This window comes from the organism of the source record quoted next, unplaced genomic scaffold (assembly GCF_019419815.1).
Source record: "Pyrus x bretschneideri cultivar Hongxiangsu unplaced genomic scaffold, Pyrus_bretschneideri_v1 Contig1, whole genome shotgun sequence".
In the NCBI taxonomy this organism is placed as follows: domain Eukaryota; kingdom Viridiplantae; phylum Streptophyta; class Magnoliopsida; order Rosales; family Rosaceae; genus Pyrus; species Pyrus x bretschneideri.
In genome coordinates, this window is record NW_025999390.1 from 12,637,026 (window position 1) to 12,656,613 (window position 19,588).

General features: G+C 38.8%; 5 protein-coding genes and 2 non-coding genes across 8 annotated transcripts; 3 read left to right on the forward strand and 4 right to left on the reverse strand.

Annotated features, from left to right (window-relative positions):
* Positions 1–441: 441 nt before the first annotated feature.
* LOC103943948 (zinc protease PQQL-like) lies at positions 442–7,039 on the reverse strand. 2 transcript variants are annotated; one of them, XM_048586783.1, is made up of 21 exons: positions 6,745–7,039; positions 5,934–6,180; positions 5,734–5,859; positions 5,461–5,598; positions 5,231–5,365; positions 4,889–5,146; positions 4,659–4,796; positions 4,491–4,560; positions 4,191–4,404; positions 3,844–3,949; positions 3,109–3,342; positions 2,772–2,936; positions 2,535–2,684; positions 2,364–2,455; positions 2,029–2,110; positions 1,856–1,939; positions 1,656–1,772; positions 1,457–1,567; positions 1,220–1,300; positions 937–1,131; positions 442–832 (listed from the first exon to the last, which is right to left on the reverse strand). In XM_048586783.1, exons 1-21 carry the CDS (start codon positions 6,957–6,959, stop codon positions 764–766), a joined length of 3,027 nt encoding a protein of 1,008 aa, XP_048442740.1. In that variant the 5' UTR covers positions 6,960–7,039; the 3' UTR covers positions 442–763. The 2 variants fall into 2 exon arrangements, with proteins under 2 accessions (XP_048442740.1, XP_048442746.1); XM_048586789.1 differs by having other exon boundaries at positions 5,934–6,175; positions 6,745–6,884.
* Positions 7,040–7,714: 675 nt separating this feature from the next.
* Positions 7,715–10,275, forward strand: LOC103943949. The gene is made up of 7 exons (XM_009354327.3): positions 7,715–8,266; positions 8,368–8,453; positions 9,087–9,165; positions 9,244–9,303; positions 9,432–9,553; positions 9,705–9,776; positions 9,927–10,275. The coding sequence occupies exons 1-7, from the start codon at positions 7,715–7,717 to the stop codon at positions 10,027–10,029; spliced, it is 1,074 nt and encodes a 357-aa protein (XP_009352602.2). The 3' UTR covers positions 10,030–10,275.
* Positions 10,276–10,473: 198 nt separating this feature from the next.
* On the reverse strand, positions 10,474–13,706 carry LOC103943950 (histone acetyltransferase type B catalytic subunit). Its single transcript, XM_009354328.3, has 10 exons — positions 13,550–13,706; positions 13,357–13,398; positions 12,660–12,769; positions 12,455–12,523; positions 12,270–12,308; positions 12,110–12,186; positions 11,915–12,014; positions 11,743–11,824; positions 11,458–11,618; positions 10,474–11,357 (listed from the first exon to the last, which is right to left on the reverse strand). Exons 1-10 carry the CDS (start codon positions 13,629–13,631, stop codon positions 10,695–10,697), a joined length of 1,425 nt encoding a protein of 474 aa, XP_009352603.2. The 5' UTR covers positions 13,632–13,706; the 3' UTR covers positions 10,474–10,694.
* Positions 13,707–14,415: 709 nt separating this feature from the next.
* On the reverse strand, positions 14,416–16,379 carry LOC103943951 (60S ribosomal protein L28-1). Its single transcript, XM_009354329.3, has 4 exons — positions 16,236–16,379; positions 15,929–16,094; positions 15,650–15,813; positions 14,416–14,773 (listed from the first exon to the last, which is right to left on the reverse strand). The coding sequence occupies exons 2-4, from the start codon at positions 16,074–16,076 to the stop codon at positions 14,633–14,635; spliced, it is 453 nt and encodes a 150-aa protein (XP_009352604.1). The 5' UTR covers positions 16,077–16,094; positions 16,236–16,379; the 3' UTR covers positions 14,416–14,632.
* On the reverse strand, positions 15,371–15,462 carry LOC125480218. Its single transcript, XR_007260608.1, has one exon. It is a non-coding gene; the product is annotated as a small nucleolar RNA R24 (small nucleolar RNA).
* A 39-nt stretch (positions 16,380–16,418) lies between the features above and the next one.
* TRNAP-UGG lies at positions 16,419–16,490 on the forward strand. The gene has a single exon. It is a non-coding gene; the product is annotated as a tRNA-Pro (tRNA).
* Positions 16,491–16,545: 55 nt separating this feature from the next.
* LOC103943952 (deoxyhypusine synthase) lies at positions 16,546–19,327 on the forward strand. The gene is given in 8 exon segments (XM_009354330.3): positions 16,546–16,701; positions 17,163–17,446; positions 17,521–17,907; positions 18,023–18,056; positions 18,059–18,108; positions 18,416–18,521; positions 18,602–18,837; positions 18,978–19,327. Coding segments are annotated over 7 exon segments (1,089 nt in total). The 5' UTR covers positions 16,546–16,701; positions 17,163–17,251; the 3' UTR covers positions 19,059–19,327.
* The last annotated feature ends 261 nt before the right edge of the window (positions 19,328–19,588 follow it).

A 19,588-nucleotide genomic window follows, 5' to 3' on the forward strand; every position in this document is an offset into this window, starting at 1 on the left:
TCGATTATCGGACAACGAGAAACAATTAATCAATTTGTGTTAACCCATTTCTCAAGACGATGCATATTTACTCATTGTGCCTTATAATATATGTGCACGACAGTATTGATGTGTTAGACTTTAGAGCATAGTGTAAATAAATAATTATACGTGTTACTGGTAACATAACGTGACATTATCACTAAAAAATTATGACTTATTTATTATACCTTTTTCGTTACACCCCTAAACCATAATACCTTTTTCGACCTTTTAGCTAGTGAAGTGACAAGAAACATGTCGAATTCACTCTTTTGGTAACGTTGGATGAGATCGAACCCACGAAATTATGAAGTTGTAATACATCACTAGAAAAGTATCAAACAGTTGTCAGTTGCATCACAGACAAATTTCATCCAATGAAATAGGCACGAAAAATCAACCGTCCAGTGAAAAACATCCTTTCACAAACAAATATTCCGTTTTCCGATCATATTTATTATATTACCGGATAATTCTCCTCCAACAAAATTACTGAATACATGTTATGAAGCTGGGAAGGAAAGAAATAAACATCAACGTTACACGCTATGAACGGAGCAAAAATAAATTTGTATTTGGTTCTGCAGAAATTCAGCTAATTTCAACTTCATATGTACCTCTCGATTAATTGGAGCAACGAAAAAAAAAAACCACAGAAGCGTCCTAAATTTGTAACCAAAGCGTTCGCGCTTGTTGTGTATCTAGATTCTAGAGCTCTTCTACGTAAATTTCACCTACGAGTTTAGGTGCGTCGTGAATATCTCCATAAGGTAAGACCCAAAACTGTGAGACCAGCAAGGCCGGCCAAAATCTGCCACAAACAGTAAAAACTCACTTGTCATATAGTTACTCTAAAAGATTAGAAATCAGTGGAGATAATCAGTTTAAGTAAGAGGAATTTTGACTAGAACTCACCTTAGTGTGTCTTTGATAACTGGATTCGGTAGATTGGAAGAACGATTTTAGTGACTTAAAGGGAGATGTTCGGGGCATTAAAATCACTACAGTGTACTGTTTTTTGCAAGGGAAAGGTAGTATCCTTTGTAATGCTGACTGTGCCGTTGTTGGCGTCAGAGATTGTCTGACTTTGGACCGACCTTCATCTTGAATCTGCAACAGACGTTCAATAATCATTAGAATATTTGGAAACATGCTGGGAAATGTTTCCGTTTCAGTTATGAGAAGAAGAGCAACCAACCTCAAAACAAGTGCCAACATCACCGGAGTAGGCTCTTGACTGATAGCTGTGTAAAATCCTGTCCAACCAGTAGTAATTCTCCTGAAAGAAGGAAATCCGCAACAGAAATCAAATGGGCTGTAACTATATCCACTTCATTCATCTCTCGCATCCACGAAACTTTGTGCACTAGGTGACTGTCAGGAACAATGGTGTATCTCCGACCAAAATGAACCCTATAATAACAAGAAAACTTACTTGAAGCCCATTTTCGTGAGCTCTTTGCTCAATTTCAAGGATGGTTGAGACATCCTCATCTGACGGCCCTTCCTCTTGAAGACGTAATATTTCATCCAAAGTAAGATCGACCTGTAATATGGTATCAAACAGCTAGTTGAACGACCAATCGATTAATAAACCAAAATATCAGGACATGGCTAACTACAAAAGCACCAACCAGCTTTGAGGAGATTTCTGGATCGCAAGAAAAGTTTACGCTTATATCACCACGAACATTTGCAGTTCTGGAAGGCTTATTACCGCCAAGAAATACTGAAACACCTACAGTGTAGATCTATAGCATAGAGGTAATAAGAAGAATTAAATTCAAAGATGAAGATGATAAATAGAAATAAAGTAATATGGAGGCACGCATACCTGTCCATGTTTGAACCGTAGAACCTGCATAATTTTTGTTTCAAGAAGTTTGCTCAGGAATCCAACAATGTGAATGTCTTCTACCTGCCATATAATTGTTTTTCCCGAGTTATAAATCATCGTGAAAATTCAACTCTCCATCAAAAGCTTCGTAATATAGGACAAGAACACACCATGGTTCCATTTTTCAGTTCCACTGGGAAGCAAAGCTGAACAGAACATTGTTCTTCCACCATCGGGCTGCGAACAACTTCTCTGCAAGAACATCCAATTCAGATTGTAAGAAGGGATTTGGACCAAGAAGAAAATAGGTGACTTGTCAAATAGTATTGTGAGAAACTTCAGTGGAATCTTAGATTTCAGACAAGGGCAGGAATCGACAATATTCAACCACCGAGCTTATTGGGTGATCAATGGAGTTGCTCAATCGAACAATATTTGAAACTCCTTTCTACCACAAACATAAGTATAATATGTTTGCTGCATTCAGGTTTGTGCTCTATTCTACCTTATTCTGGTTTTAGGAAAATTGAATGGCAGTCCCTTGAGGTCGTCACGATTAAATTGTAGGAGCGGCTCAGGAGGCTTTGGTATTCCACCCTGCATGGTAAATTACATACCTGTGAGCACATATATATAAAATCCGGGGTAAGTAGACTACAAAGGAATTTTTACTTACCAAATACTGCAATATCAGAGGAAGTGCTATAGAGGGATCAATGTTCCCAACAATCACAACGGAGAAAGTTGATGGATCCTTGAAACACTTGTTGAAATATTCACAGGCTTTCAAAGGGTCAACTTTCCGGAGATCACTTATCCTAATAGGCTGCCAAATATATATTAACCCAAAGTTGTAACTCGAATACACCAGGTGAATAAAAACTACACTGAACACTCAAAATGGGTATCGTACCCTAAAGAAATAGGAGTTTCCGTAGTTGAGCTCCTTCACACGGTTTGCAAATGCAGTGTAAGGATCCCTGTCTTGAGCACGGACCACTTCTTCTGCCATTTGCATCACTATTTTGACATCTTCTTCTCCTGGTATTATATTTGTCGTAAACAGTTGATATACAAGCTGCCAGAACAAATATTGCAAAAGTTTTGCAGCTTCAGACAATATTGAAAAACCATGAAAAATAAAGAGAACTCCTGGCATAAAGACAAACCATGATTTTTTTAATCTAAATTTTCAACTGACAATACTCTTGTAAAATTGCAATCATGAGAGAGAGAATCATGAAGCACACCTGCAAAGCAGTTTCCAGGTCTGAGGGTGAACAATCACCAACAAAGCTTCTCATGTATGCTCCAAGTTTTGGGCTGACTTCGGCTCTCTTACCAGCAAGCATATCCATAAGAACAGAAGGTCTATAACCGTATACACCAATTTCTCCTGCAATGGTTGGCCCCATTGAGCAAGAAAAGTACTCACTTTCAGGAAGTTCAGATAAACCGCCATATGAGAACCCTGTAAAGATAACCTATGAAAATAAAGTATCGATAAGAATCACAATTCTACACGTAAAAATGACTGACACATGCTATACAACAACTTTCAGAACTTTGCTACTAACATACATGACAACAGAATGTCATATGAGACGGAAATTTCTCTACTGATGATTGGAAAGGAACAATATCAGATAAATTTCTCTTTCAGCCTTGAATTACTAAATGTTCCTTTCATTCATCGGAAATAGAGTTTCTTCCTTTCTCTTTCATCCCTAGCTTTATAGAATACTGATCAATTACTACAATGAATGTTCTCTTATGTTCAGAACTACAACTTCAAAAAACCAAGCGACAAATTGACGAAGCTTTAGAGCAAACTAGAATAATGAGATTCACACATTCAGAACTACAACTTCAAACAACCAAGTGACAAATTGATGAAGCTTTAGAGCAAACTAGAATAATGAGATTCACAGAGTTTGTCCATCGATCTTGAACTACAGATATTTCATTGACTGCACTGAGTTCACCTGGTCATCGAGGAAGTTGGTACACTTATAGCAAACTCTCATTCCGTTTGACAAAATTAACTCAGTAGCTTCAATATTTGAATATTCAACCTGCTGTACAATATTCCTGAAACAAATAATTTATAAAGGGAATGAATGTACAACAAATAATTCATAGAGCCGATAATGGATGTAGAAAATGCAAAAGAAATAAAAAAAACCACAAAACTTACACACAGAAATGATTCCCACGTGAACTGGAGAAGGAATAAAACACACACACACACACACACACACACACACAAGGGAGAAAAATATATAAATAAATATGATGATATGAATTGCTGACACGTTAGGTCCAAAAATACCCCGGATTAGGTTTTGTATTAACAATTTCCTCTGGAATCTGCTCCTCATCCCAAGGAGAAATTATTCTTTCTTCCTCAAGGCGATTGACCTTTGATACAACATGTTTTAGATCATTGGCTATTGCAGAAGCTCGTGGCTCAATTGTCTTAATGACACAGCTACATGATGTCTGTAACTTCACTGCATATTTGGATACCTCTGCTGCAGTTATATCTACAGGTATAAAAGTTGGGATGAGAACAGCTATACATTTCTTTTATAACCATCAAATTACAATATCCAAATATGCAATGACTCACGAGGTAGAAGAGTCTTCTGGAGTTGAGCTTCATATTCAATCCCAATAACAGGTTCATTGCGGAGAAAATGCTGCCCAAAGAAATACAAGGGCATAGCATTTTACCAAATCAATACAAACATTACATAAGAAAATTGTAAGTTTACAAGAAAATCACAATCTAAAATACCTGTAAATATTCATCACGTAAGCTAGTTGATTGCATTTGATCACGCTCCAAATAGGCAGATTCAATCTCTGACATCAGTAAAGCTCGAACAATAGACACCTCCCGTTCTGAAAAGCCATGTAATCGTACCCTTGCAACCTAAAATAGTGAAATGTAAGTGTTATTAAAAGTAGTTCCAAATTAAAAAGAAATCAATCAAGTATATTTCTAGTATTGGATGAAAACCCTGCCTCAATCAGCATCGATTCTAGCGCCTCAACAGTCCCCTTTTCTTTACAAGATGAAGTCATTATATAAGCCTTCAACGGATTAACAAGAACGTCGGCAGAAGCCGAGCATGAAAAATAGGGCGGGTCCGTTTTACGAGATATTTTAAAGAACCTCTGGTTTAGAGCGTAAAGGAACATGGACTCTGCCAGTAAATCCCTATAGTCCCTCACTGTTTTCAGCTCATCAGCTGCCATCTTATAGCTAATAATCACTGCAGACTGTCACAAGAAATTTTCTACATTAGAACTGAAATGTTCCATTTAGACTGGTACAAACACAAGTGTGATTTATTCCGTACTAACCCCAGAAGCTTCAGATTCAACAAAACATGAAAAACGCGGCTCTTCATGAGAAGGAACTGGATAACTTGGTATAGGAGGAGGGTCAGGTGCTGAAATTTTATGTCCAAATTGATCCCTTATCAACTCTACTACATTCTGAGAGAAAGGAAGAGAGAGATTGTTAATAAATCTTTTCTACAAACTACCCTTATAAATCCAAAGTAAACATTAACATGTCAACAATACCAAACCTGCGTATCAGAGAAATCTCCAACAGCTATCACTGCCATATTGCTTAAATGGTACCACTTCTTATAAAATTGCTTCACAGTCTCAGGAGAAACAGTTCGAATCACCTTCTCTAAACCAATCGGTAAACGCTCAGCATACTGCATTCAAAGAAGGTTTTGCACACTCAGAATGCTGTTGGAGTGTAAAAGCATTAAAGGTCATGACTCATTTTATAGAATAAAAAACCTCCTGATCAAGGTAGTCCGGGAATATAAGCCTTTTAGTGGAAGTACCTTAGAATCTTCCATCATCAGAATCCAATGTGCATCCTGCATCCTTCCTGTAGCATTTCGGTTTCCTCTGTACTCTTCCATAACAGCACCCCTTTCTCTTTCTAAATCATCTTTTGAGACACGAACCTGGAAATTGCAAGTAATTAAACCAAGGAGTAAAAATGTTGAGGATTACCGAACAAGGTGAAACTAGTTTATACCTCAGAACTGAATTCGGCCAAAACTGAAATGGCCTCAGATAACAGCTCAAGCTTATCTACAGGAACAAATAACTCGTAAACAGTGTCATCGGCGGATGTAACTGCATTCTGACAAGCGCCAAATTCTGCCCCGATACTTTCAAGAAACCTTACTATATCATGATTTGTGTACTTCTTAGTTGCACTGAAAGCAAGATGCTCAACAATGTGAGCAACTCCTCGTTCGTCCTCCTCTTCCAAAACTGATCTGCCATGAACCCGATAATATAAAAAACCCTCCACAGATTCCAGCATACATTCACACATGAAAGTTCCGAACCTATCTAGTCAGTAGGCTTTTGCTAACTCAACAAAGAATACAATTTTCCAACTCAAGCACCGTCATTGTGGGAAAAACACCATTAGTTTAGTTTTCTAAGCGGTGTCGCTATGTTTACTTCAACCCATGTGATTTCACTTTAGTTACTTGGTAATTCCCAAGGGGGAAACACAAATTTTCCTCTTATTCACTCAATACATTGCTCGGTTTCGGCATCTATAATCAAAATCTCACCAAAATCTCAGTTCATTGTCTATGGGTCAAATCACATTACCCTAATTCCACAGTACAAAACCAACTGACCAACCAAATTCAACAACCTAGTTCATCAAACCCCATTAACAACACAAAACAACTAAATTAAGCAGACAAAAGCAACCGACCCAAGCAACACAAATGAACGATCAAACAAACAAAACCAATAACAGTTAAAGAAAACAAACCCAATTGGAAGTACAAACAAAAAAAAAAAGGAATTATATATACACATACCCAACTTTGACAGCAAGAGCGAGGGCAGCTCTCATTCGGGGCTTAGAATTGCAACGGACATAGTAAGAGAGGCCATTGTCAAGCCTGCCGTAGTCAACTCCGACAGGTTGGTCTCCGAGCTCCTGGTCCATGTCTACGGTCACCAGCTTCAGCGACCGGAACCCATGTTTCTTCACTATCTTCGAGGTGGTGGTCTCCGCCGGAAGCAAATCCATGTCCTTCTGTAGCAATTTCCGAATTGGGAAATTTGGGACTCACTTAAAAGTTGCAGATTTCTGTTGGCTGATGGCAAAGATTGAAAATTTGATAATATTAACAAAAAAAAAAAAAAAAATTGTGTCCGTATCTTGGGCCTCAGCCCACCCGAAATAGACTGGGGCCCTTACTTGTTTCTCTGGATTTGACTGTTAAGGGCACGTTTGTTACATGTGTTGTATTAGAAATATGGATAACGCTGCTCAACTTTTAAGAGTAATCTCATATTTGTTCAAATTTTTTTTTTAAATATTCTAAATAACTACTTAATATTTTAGAACATAAGCGTTCGTTAGGTCACCCAAATTAAGCGATTAAGTCACTACTGTTTACGGATGATATAGACAAATAACAAAATTGATTTTCATTAAGTTGCCATTTTGTGGAGCTCTGAAATCTAAATCCTCATGGATCGATTTGAGTTTTAGAAATCCATAGAAGAGTGAGAGTAAAACCCCGCTTCAATATTTTTTCGTGTTATCACCTAAGGCTAGTGACTTAACATATGCTCACTTTTCAAAACATTAAATAATTATTTAAAACGTTTTGAAAAGTTAAGATCAATCTAAAATCACTCGTAAAAAAAGTTCTTTTATGTCTCATAAACACTTATTTGTTTCTCTTTTTAATGTTAAACGTATTTAAAAACATACTTAATTGCCCGCATCACTGTTGTTTAATAGTATATTATTATTCATGCACACTTGTAAATAAAATGTTTCAAGTTTTAATTTTAGTGGGCGACGAGGTCGATGCTATTTTATCTTACTGCTTTCAGAAACAGCCCAAACAGCCCCTCACTTTGCATTGCTTCACTCTCCGAGTCTTTCACTCTTCAGCTCCGTTCAGCTTACAGAGGCGCACGTTAACCATGCTTAATCTACACACCCGCTCACCCGTTCTTCAACCTCCCTGCACTCCCTTAGCCATGTTTTCCCGCAACACAAACCGCTTCCCGCCATTTAGTACCGTTGGACTTCACTTTCAGGGCTTTTCTGCACAGCCGGGGGAGCACGGGACCTCCGTATTCGTTGCAAAAGCGGGTCGGGGCCTAAGGCTGAAGACCCAGAAAGCGAGTGACGGAGAAGAAGATAAAGACGGCGGCTTTGTGGATATAGATTTCGAAGTTGCAGCTGAATCCGAAGACGGGTTTCCGGGTCGGACCGGCTTCGGAGGGAGAGAGGAAGAAAAGGACTTTGATCGGGATCCCGAGTTTGCTGAAATTATGGGTGCTTGTCTTGATGACCCAGAAAAAGCTAGGTCCAAGGTAATCCCTATTTTTTGGATAATTTGATGTTTGTGTTGTTTGGAATTGTTGAGGTTTAAGGATTTTTTTTAATGTTTAAGGATGTTTGAACCAAATTGCAGATGGAAGATAGGTTGAGGAAGAAAAGGAACAAGATTTTGCAGACAAAGTCTGGTTCAGGGCTGCCCATGAATGTGACATTCAACAAGTAAGTTCAGATGATGTAGGAACACAAGGCAATTTGTAAGTGTGATTTTTGGTCCATTTTCTGGATTGTTCGTGCTGTGATGCTTAGTATTGTATCCCGATGAGCCGAAATCATAGCTATTAGTTATAGTTCAGTAGTAACACTGAGTAATGAAGTAAGTTTTGAACGAGCCTCTCGAAAGCTTGATGGACAGCGCACGTCAGAAATTTTGTATAAACTGCTATTTTGATTTATTTTCAATCTAATTGTGAATTTGTGCATTAAGGATGTTTACTCGATGAACTAAGACCTTATGTCTTCTTTGAACGTATGTGATCTTCGTTTCTTTTGGTATGGCTTCTTTTCGAAATGAGTCAAATGACTGCTATTAGGTTGAGGAGCTCGGGATCGAAAAAACCCAACTGGTTTCACTGTCCTTATGTGTTGTATGCTCCAAAAAAAGGGAACCCTGTTCTCGTTCCTAGAACTAAGCTCTAGCAGCGACTTTTGATGGGTCAGACGAAATGCATTGTACCTAATCGCTGCTTCTTTGTCATATGTTACATTGTCAAGCTATCACCGGTCTTGTTTGTTCAATATCTGCCGAAACAGTACAGAATTACTAACTTGCTCTTTGCTCTTGGCCACTGACAGCTTTGGTTTTTCAAACTCGTATATATGGTTTGAATTCTACAACACTCCATTGGAGCAAGATGTTACCTTAATCTCTGATGTAAGTAACTTATCTTACCTTGAGATTGTATCACTTTGTAATGTATGCAGTAACATAGTTGACCTGGCTTGTCTACAGACCATTCGATCATGGCACATCATTGGGCGCATGGGTGGATGCAATTCCATGAATATGCAGGTAAATTTTCAACCACTCTTTAAAATTTTGGTTTAGACTTCATGAGTCGATAACCAGTAGAAATATACTGTACATGATGCGAATTTTTGAGGCATACGTCCTCACCCTCTTTAATTTCATTCATGCAGTTGTCACAGTCTCCTTTCGATAAACGACCAAGTTATGATGCGATTCAGGGAGCAAATGTGACCCCAACTACTTTTTACAATATCGGAGATCTTGAGGTTCAGGACAACTTAGCACGTGTTTGGTATGGAGCTCAACTAGTATTTCTAGACATGCTGTAGTCTTTATAATTTGAGACTTTACCGTGATGCTTCGTTTCATGCTTATGCTTTTATGCCATTGGGAATGGAAGTGCAGATGGTTCTTGCTCACCAATCTGATGAAAATTTTGGCAGGGTGGATATCGGCACCAGTGAACCATTGCTACTGGATGTTCTAATAAACGCATTGACTCAGATAAGCTCCGAGTGCGCCTCTCACATCCCATATCTTCCACGCATCTTCATTCACCTCTTCTGATATTGCGTGTTTAATGCCTTGTCCTAGATTCAAAAGCTTTTTCGCTTCTTATTTTGGATGTTCATTCTTACTCATATCCCTTGATTGGTGTTAAACAGCTTTGTCGGAATCAAGCAAGTGGTGTTTGGTGGATCTGAATTTGAAAACTGGAAGGAGAACATGACATCAGAGGATGCAGGTTATAGCATCCACAACATTTAGCCAATTCGTGGTGCATCGGAGATTTCTATACAACGCAGTTAAGTCATGGCTTTTTACGCTCAACATCTGAAAATTGAAGATCTCAGACTTGATACAAGTGCAGTCAAGATTGTAGACGTTGGGGCAAGCCAATTCGGTGATAACTTCAAGTCGCGTACCTCGTGTTTTTTATCCTCGTGGTTTCAGTTATTTGGATTATGGAAAATTTTGGAACTTGCACAAAATACATTGACAATTTTCTTCGCACCTTTTTCCTTTCGTTGGAAACTTTGTGATTTATATATGTTCATTTCCACGGAGAAACTTAAGTGTAAGATTTTCGACAAAACAAGGACATGAACGGTAGCGGAGGAAGGAGCAAGGGGGAGTGGAGGAAGAAGAAAAGGTTTTGGTTCCTGGGGCGAGACGAGAATACGAGTAGACTCGGTTCACAACAATTATGAATGAATAAAAAGTTACGGAAGTAGCATGTTAAAGGCATTAGCTGCTCAATTTCACTAGTAATAAGGTTGTGCAAATATTCTGATAACATAAGCTAGAATCACGCATAAGCTCAGTAATTTACAGAAAAGCTTCCTCCGATATCCCAATCCACAAAACCAGTTTTCGCCTAACAAATTGCATCACTGGGTTAACTGCAACCGCATCAGAAAAATCGAAGTCCATCATGATGCCTCCGAAGCGGGGGAGATCTGCGAAGACACTTTCTCAGCTACTGATTTGATCTCTTTCACTCTCTCCTCAACTAATTGCTGGAGTTGCTCTTCCTGATTTGGTTGATTTTCGTCTATCTGAACAGTACCAGTAGCTTCACCGGCCTGTGACCTGAACATGACAAATGACATCTCCGGCTCATATTCGCTTGGAACTTCAACCACTCGCTTCCCACCCGCCCCAGAATCTTTTCCTATGAGATCTTCCTTCATGCGATTAGAAATAATTCCCACAAAATCCTCCTTGTACTTGTCCACAGGATCAAGGCCGAGATAAAGGAAAACATCCCAGCACTGAAGAAACTGTTTCTTGTTAATTTTCAAACTTTTCCGGGCATCCTCAATGACACTAGTAGCTGGCATGAGTCGAGGAGTGTGTGTCTTCTTCGACAACTTTCCTTGCTTCAGTTGCGAAACTGCTGAGTTAACCGCATCCTTGATTGGGTCGAACTTATGAAGGCGTAGTACATCAACACAGGTACGTACATGTTGGAAGTAATCTAATGGTTCTTCAACTGTGAGGTCATGGACGTTTTCAGATACTGCAACATCATTGAGAGCCTCAAGAAGGTATCGTCCATATCCCTTGTGTTGGTAAGGAGGCAATACCAATATCTGACATCAACAAAGATTCTAGTAAAGAACAGCACGAATAGTGCTTAAACAATGAAGTTAACGAGAAATACTACATAAGTGTTATTGACAAGGAGCAAACCTGACTGAGCCGCAACCGAGAACTATCAGGATAATGGTAAAAACGATAAACAGCTGTTAAACCAAGCAATATATTGTAGATGTCCCCCTTCTCATCCATTTTGTTCTGGATCAGGACATACAGCTCCCATCTTGGATCCACGACATCGATCGGACTGCTACCTAATCCAAAAAACAGCAACTGATGTCACAGTAAGTCATGTACTGCACTCCCCTCCCCTCTCTTTCCATAACAGAAGGAAACTACCAGTGTTGTCTGATAAGACAAGGTAAGTGAAGAGATTACCATCAACAAGAAGAAGAACAAGAGGAATCAAGTGACTGTAAAGGTTCCCAGCAGCTGTCTTGCCCACAACCAAGCGAACAACCTGAACATAGTCACTGTTATTGCAAAATGCAAGAAAATTTATCATATTTTAAATACTGGGAAAAAGACAAAGCTCGCCACATCAAAGCACCTGCAAATCAGAAGTGGTTGCTCCAAGCTGACCACTACAATAACTTATTTGTCCATTAGAGGTCTTGCACTGTAACACCTCCCCAGTTGTGACCATGTATCTGCACACGTATTAAATGGTGGAATCATGATATTAAGTAAACAAAAAAAGTCTAAATGTTTTTGCACTCAACGAAAGGAAAGCAAAATTCATTACCTAATCAAATTCTTCTGCGTCGAAAAAGTTTGAAGGAACTCCTCTTCACTCTCAACGAGGGTCTCAGCAAAAATTCTCTGGAGAACATTACTGACTTAGCACCAGAACTAACAACATACTAAACAAAAGTGAGGGTTTAAATTGGGAAGCAAGGCTATACCTGAAGAGCTGCCTTCAAATCGGTGATCCCTTTTCCACCCTTATATAACATTTAGAAATTGCTATCAGTAAAATTTTCTTGATAAAGAGGAAGCTAGGAGCACAAGTTATAAGCAAAGTTGGCAGATAGAACAGAGAGAGAGAGAGAGAGAGAGAGAGAGAGATCAACAGAACAAGAGTACTTACATCAGTTGTGCTCTCAAATGCAATATCAGCATACGCATGAAAGGATAAACTGCTAACCCATATCGTAATCTGCATCCACAGAAAGATTAAAACGAAGCCATTCTAAATCACTCCATTCAAACTATTAAAATAGCTTTTGACATTACTTGCACCAGTGCAGCAAATTCTGTGAAGGTAAACTTCAAATGATATGCACAAAGATTACCTTCAATCCTTTGTAACCATATATCTTCCCATCATCATCAAAAGAGCTATTCAAATCAACAGGCTCAATACAAAAACTGTCTGTAGAACCCACTTCCTCTTTGCTAGAAACTATGATCGTAGCCATTGATTAAGCATGCATGTAAAAATAGAGATATATTACTAAAATAAATTAACCACAACAAAACCATTATCATTGAATTTCAGATCGAGGAGAACGAAAGTATTATAAAAATGTAAAACATTATTATCACAGTCAACAATTAAACTTTTCCAACAAATCTGAAAATCCATAAAGCAACCAACTGCGTCTATTCTTAACATCCTCCATCTAAACCATTAAGCATTCTAGGACTTGCATCTCAATCATGTAATTATCTTATTTTCCACTCAGCCAAAAATCATCACTTTTCGATTACTGACAGAATATCAACCTTAAGTCCAATAAATCAAACTTAAAAATCAAAACTGCCATTTTCCGCCACCGCAGTTACTGATTAATCAAACAGCTGGAATGAATGAAATCCCACCCAAAAAGAAAAAAATTGTTTCTTGCCAAGGGAACTACCTTACAGAACCAGAACAAGATACCGAACAGCAAATCATCATAAAAAAAAAAGTTAACTCAAGGTTAAAATCGGTAGAATCAAGCACACTAATCAAATAATCCCAAAAAAAGCGCATAAAACCCATCTTACCTAGGTAAATCTTGATGCAATCTTTGGCCTCCAGTCCAGCATCTGCTCCCAAATCGACGAAAACAAACAAAATCAATGAATTTAGGGCAGAAACAGAAATAAAAATTGAAATTCGAGTAGAATACGTGGAACTATGGAAGTGCATTCTAAAAACAACAGAAACATAACTGAGGAAACGGAAGCCAGGACTCACCGACGCTGGAGAAGCCGACGCGACGTCGTTTCTTAGGTTCGGTGGCGGTGGGATCGGCGGAGGCTCCTTGCTTCTGCACCATTTTTCGAATTAGGGTTTCCGGAAATGGAAATGGGAGGGACAGAGGCGGGAAAACTACACTGTTGCAAATTGGGACGTCTGTGATATTTATAGCGGAAGTTGGTGAAGATAACTCTCAGGTGCAATGCACGTGTTACCCGTTCCAATTTTTATATTTTTGTTTTGTCAAAATTCCAATTTTCCAAATGTTGAATTTCACTAGTGTACACACTGTTCAGCTCGGTTTAGTTTGGTCTAGTCTCTTTTGGAACCTGAAACTCAAATCGAATCATATAAAATATTCAGATTTGAAGTTGAACAATAAGAGTCATATCAATACAATCAAACCCAATCAAACCAATAAAAAATATTTAGTGTGGTCGGTTTAGATTCGGTTTGAGTTTATGTCAGAAATATCGTATTTATCCCTTCGTTTTGAGATTGTTTTGGATCTTAAAAACCAAATTAAACAAAGATTCCAAGTTTCCAACAACGAAATCGATCGCACACGCTTCAGCCTTTGTCTAACTTCAATACTCGAAGGAAACCGATTTATGCAAGTATTTTAAGAACCAAATTCTTGTAAGGTACATCGGGCTGGTTTGGCACGCATCGACTTCAATTAGTTAGAAAAAAATGAAGTGACGCATCGACTTCAATTAGTCAGAAAAAAATGAAGTGACAGATAAATTTTGGTTTAAACTGTCATTCATTAACCATATAACCATAAGCCATCTTGCAATGAAATAGCCAAAGCGAACCATTCATATGCACGTGTAGAAATTGCAACACTGAGCTCCATATGATTGAGATATTTCTAAAAACTAGATTGCATTACGAAAAATCTTCAGCAAAATTTGGCGACAGAAACAAAGCACTATCCTTCCCTTGTTCAGTCAAGGGGCTAGTCTTAATGTTCATCAAGAGAAAATACAAGATCTAAAACCGGAAATCATGTCTCTCCTTGGACCTGGAAAAGGGAACTAAACACCAAACGAACACAACGACGACACATTTTTACCCTCACTTCCTACCGGGGGTCTTGACAGCCTGCCTGTTCCTCTTCTTCACACCAGACTTGGCAACCCTGAGACTCTTGTGAACGGCACTGAGCCTGGCAAGGGCAGCTCTCTTCAAATCAGGTCTGTAGAAGTTATCCGCAACCTGTAACAAGTTGAAATCAAATAACTATTCAGTGAGTGCGGAATTCAATCCAAGTTTGCATTGTGCAATGAGATAAATAAGAGGGATCACATAATCTGGCATGGACATTCAACCCTATAGTTCAATTATCGTTGCATGATTTACATCAACCTATGTAATCATCTAAGAAACATGTATGCATGAGCGAGAGAGAGAGAGAGAGAGAGAGTGTGTGTGTTCATATTTCGGGTAGCCTAGGAAGCATGGACACTAAACGAATTGGAAAAGTCATTACTTTACTGAGAGGTTTTCACAGGGAAAAAACAATGTAAGCATTTCAAATGTAACAGAACACAAACTACACTACTTTAAAACTATGGTCTTCGAAATTGGATGAACATCTGAAAACAAGATATAACAATACAGTTTTTAAGACAGGCCTGAAACGCGAATTTCCATTTTACTTCAGGTGTCGCTAATGTATTCAGGTCTTCAAAAACCATATCAATCATCACTCAATCACTCAACAAAACATATATATATATATATATGCCAATCTAAGTGAAACTTATAAAAAAATAAAACAAAACAAAAGCCCAAATTATATTAGCTAAAGAGGGTGCTCAGAAGCCAAGCGTAACAAATGTATTTCATCGAAAATCCCACACAAAGCAGGATTTTCTTACGTGTTAGCTGCTCATCACTGCTAAAGTAACTACATAGCACATTACACATGAACAACTAGGGCTACGCACAGATGATAATATGGCAACAAAATTGCGATTACAATCAATTTAATCCAAGGATTATTGAAATTAAGCATATCGATAATTCGACTCATAAAGCAATACTCAATTAGCTAAATCCAAAGCTTATGCTAATCACATTGTCAATTACCTGATTGGTAACAGCCTTGGCGGCGCGGGGAAACTCCTTTCGGATCACAGACTTGTGAAGCAGACTGGCGGGCTTGTTCTGCTTCTTGGTCTTGGTGGTGGCGAGCACCACAGACTGGTCTTTGCCTCCTGCCTGAATAGTAACCGTCTTCTTGTTCGCCAAACCTAGAAATCGCCACCGAAACAAACAAAAGGTTAGAACGACGATTCGGCTTCCTGAGGTTTTACATTTTTTGTATTTTCCCGGGAAACTAAAAGAAGGTAAGAAAGGAAAATATACCGGAATGCTTGTAGGAATGGAGGTTGTAGAGGTTGTTGGGCTCCTTGCTGAAGCGGACACCGGCGTTGCCGCGGCCGAACTCCTTCACCAAGAAGGAGTTGTTCTTCTTCACGATCTCCCAGATCAGTTGTCCCGGAACGGTCGTCATCGCACCTGGATTCCGCTACTGCAAAAATCACAAGAAAAATCAACGGCTCAGATTCAACACCGAGACCAAAAATGATTCGACAGAAACCGTGATCTGAGTCAACGGAGAGACAGAAATTGAATCGGAGCTCGAAGATCTCGGCGATGGCGGTGGACTTACGTTTGCAGAGGGAGAGAGAGCGACTGAGTGAGGGAAGGAGGCTCCGTGGGTTTACCAGTGTAGCTTCTCAAGATTTCGTTTATATAGTCGTCGTTTACAAAAACCCTACGCACTTAAAACGATCAGCTGAGAATGTAAATGACGACCTTTATAATTGTAAAGTCACGATGCGTTAACAATACCGGCCGTTTGGTCTAGTGGTATGATTCTTGCTTTGGGTGCAAGAGGTCCCGAGTTCGATTCTCGGAACGGCCCTTTTTTTAACTCTACTTAATTACTTTTTATTTTTTTCTCATCAGAATTATTTTTTATATTATTATTAAAGTCGAAATTACAGCTTTGCCACTCAGCTCGAAGCACCGAGCCCATAACGCTACCCTGCTCCAAGTCCCTTGCTTTCTCCCTTCCACAACCCATCGCGGCGGCCGTTTTTCTCTGCTCCCCATTTGCCTCTCCCTCTCTTGCGGTAAGATTTTTGCCCTTCCTCTTAATTTCCAAAAATATATGAAATTTAAACTGATGGGATTAAAAAGGTGAGAACTTTGGTTCGTTGAAATGCCTTCCTCTTTTCTTTTTTAAAGTCCGTTAAGCTTAACTGAATTTTTTATATGTTGTTTTACTTGTTTATTCTTGCTTAATTGTTCCTGTCGTTGTTTTCGTTCACGTTGTGCATTGCTTTCTTAACATTTGTACTTTATTATGGAAGTTTAGCGCCCGTTGGATAACCATTTTTTGCTTTTTAGTTTTTAGTTTTCATTTTTTTTAGGGCCCGTTTGATAATCGTTTGATGATGAATTCTGCATTTTTGTGCTAGTTTTATTTAGGGCCCCGTTTGATAATCGCTTGATGATGAATTCTGCATTTTTGTGCATATTTAATCCGTAATCCAACCTAACATGAATTTGGATTGGACTGCATTGAGTGCAGATTACTCAGTGAGTGAGCCAAAAGCTGTCCTAATTACAAAGAAACCACATTAGTAGCAGAATACAGTTTTGGAATCAGTTAGTGAAGCAATGGAAGATAACCGGTTGGCATCCGTGCACTCTACAGTGTTCAAAGAGTCAGAGGATTTGCAAGGCCAAAGCACCGAAATTGAAGGATATGATTTCAATCAGGGAGTAGACTACGCTCGCCTCATGAGCTCCATGCTCTCCACTGGCTTTCAAGCCTCTAATCTTGGAGATGCCATTCAAGTCGTCAACCAAATGGTAAGTTTCTCTTACCAAACTGACCTAGTTGTCTTTTAATTTTTGACCTAACCATTATTTTTATTGCACTGAAGCTAGATTGGAGGCTAGCAGATGAGGCTATAGATGAAGATTGCAGTGCGGAGGAGAGGGATATGAAATACAGAAAGTCGGTGAAATGCAAAGTGTTCCTAGGTTTTACTTCGAATTTGGTTTCGTCAGGGATTAGAGATACAATTCGGTTCTTGGTAGAGCACCATATGGTGGATGTTGTGGTTTCAACTGCTGGTGGTATAGAGGAAGATCTAATTAAATGCCTTGCACCCACTTATAGAGGTGATTTCTCTCTGCCGGGCGCACATTTGCGGTCAAAAGGCTTGAATCGTATTGGTAATTTGCTTGTTCCTAATGGAAACTACTGCAAATTTGAGGATTGGATCATACCAATTTTCAACCAGATGTTGAAGGAACAAACTGAGCAGGCATGGATTCAAATATAATGATAACTTTCTTTTCACGTTAGTTTTTTTGGAGGTGTGGTGTAGTGGTTAGGCTGTGATCAAAATGGTTTTTTCTAATTGTTTTTTCTTTTAGCAGAACGTATTGTGGACTCCGTCTAAATTGATTGCACGCTTGGGAAGGAAATAAATGATCGACGTTCATACCTGTATTGGGCATACAAGGCAAGAAGTCATCCTAATCAAGCACTTTATATTTAGCTCTTAAGCTTCTATAGTATGTTTGCCTCATGAATTATGTGTTTTACAATCTGAATTTGCTTGGATGAGCATGCATAGACACAGCGTCTTGTGAAATTGTATTTTGATGAGTAGAGAGATTAGAAATGGTTATTTGTGGTCTCAGGGGTCAGTTTTCAGGATTTCAAAATGGTACTGTCAATTAGTACTGCAGGTTGCGTTTTAAAACTTGTTTCTATGAAATTAGTGACAGTTCACTTATATTTGGTATGTTTTTGTGGTTTCTTTCCAGAACAATATCCCAGTTTACTGTCCGGGCTTAACAGATGGCTCACTGGGAGATATGTTGTACTTTCATTCTTTCCGCAGCCCAGGTCTGATCATTGACATAGTGCAAGGTACGTTGCTCATTTACATTGTCATTGCAGCTCATAATATACTTGGGAAATGAATCACATGATAGTATGCCTTTGAACAGATATTAGGGCCATTAATGGTGAAGCTGTTCATGCAAGCCCAAGGAAGACTGGAATGATCATTCTCGGAGGGGGAATGCCCAAACATCACATTTGCAATGCCAATATGTTCCGTAATGGTGCGGATTATGCTGTCTTCATTAATACTGCACAAGAGTTTGATGGGAGTGATTCTGGAGCTCGTCCTGACGAGGCTGTATCATGGGGGAAAATACGGGGTTCTGCCAAAACCGTCAAGGTATTACTTAATTTAACCCATATCTATGCTAAGTTTTCTCATTGCGTTCTGTCATGTCCTTGCATTCTTGAATATGTCATCCTCGTTTCTGTTGTAGTATCATTTGATTATTGTCCACCTTTTTTTATTGGTTGAACCAGGTGCATTGCGATGCAACAATTGCTTTCCCTCTGCTGGTTGCTGAAACATTTGCAAAGAACGCTGTCCAGACTACGACTTGATACAGGTTTTGATTGTGAAGATTGATTTGTAGTTTACGGTTTTTACATGATAAGACTGTTAACATCGGGTTAGAACGCATTCTGATGGCGCATTTCTTCCCTGTATGTAAGATTAAATTGATTTACATTATCGTGGAGGTTGAGACTTTAGGAGTGAATTAGGAAACTCCGGCTTCCTCAATTCTCCTTGCTTTAAATTTCCTAGCTATGTTTTAATTGAACTACGAAATAAGAAATTTTGGTAGACGAATTCGTCTAATTTCGAACAAGCCTACCCTGTTTCGTTTAATTCAATTTTGGTTTGAATGATCTTCGAACCTCGGTTTGCCATTTCATTTCGTAACTGCAAAGATGAAGTTGTTTATGCCTCGTTACACATGTAAGGCCTTACAAAGTAGGCCAGAAAAAGTGCACGTTATACCAACATATATATGAATCGCACTTTTACGGTGGGCCGGAAAATTTGAGTAATACCAATTTATTCATGAGTATGATACCAATATATTGAACTGCCGTTGTAAATCAAACCA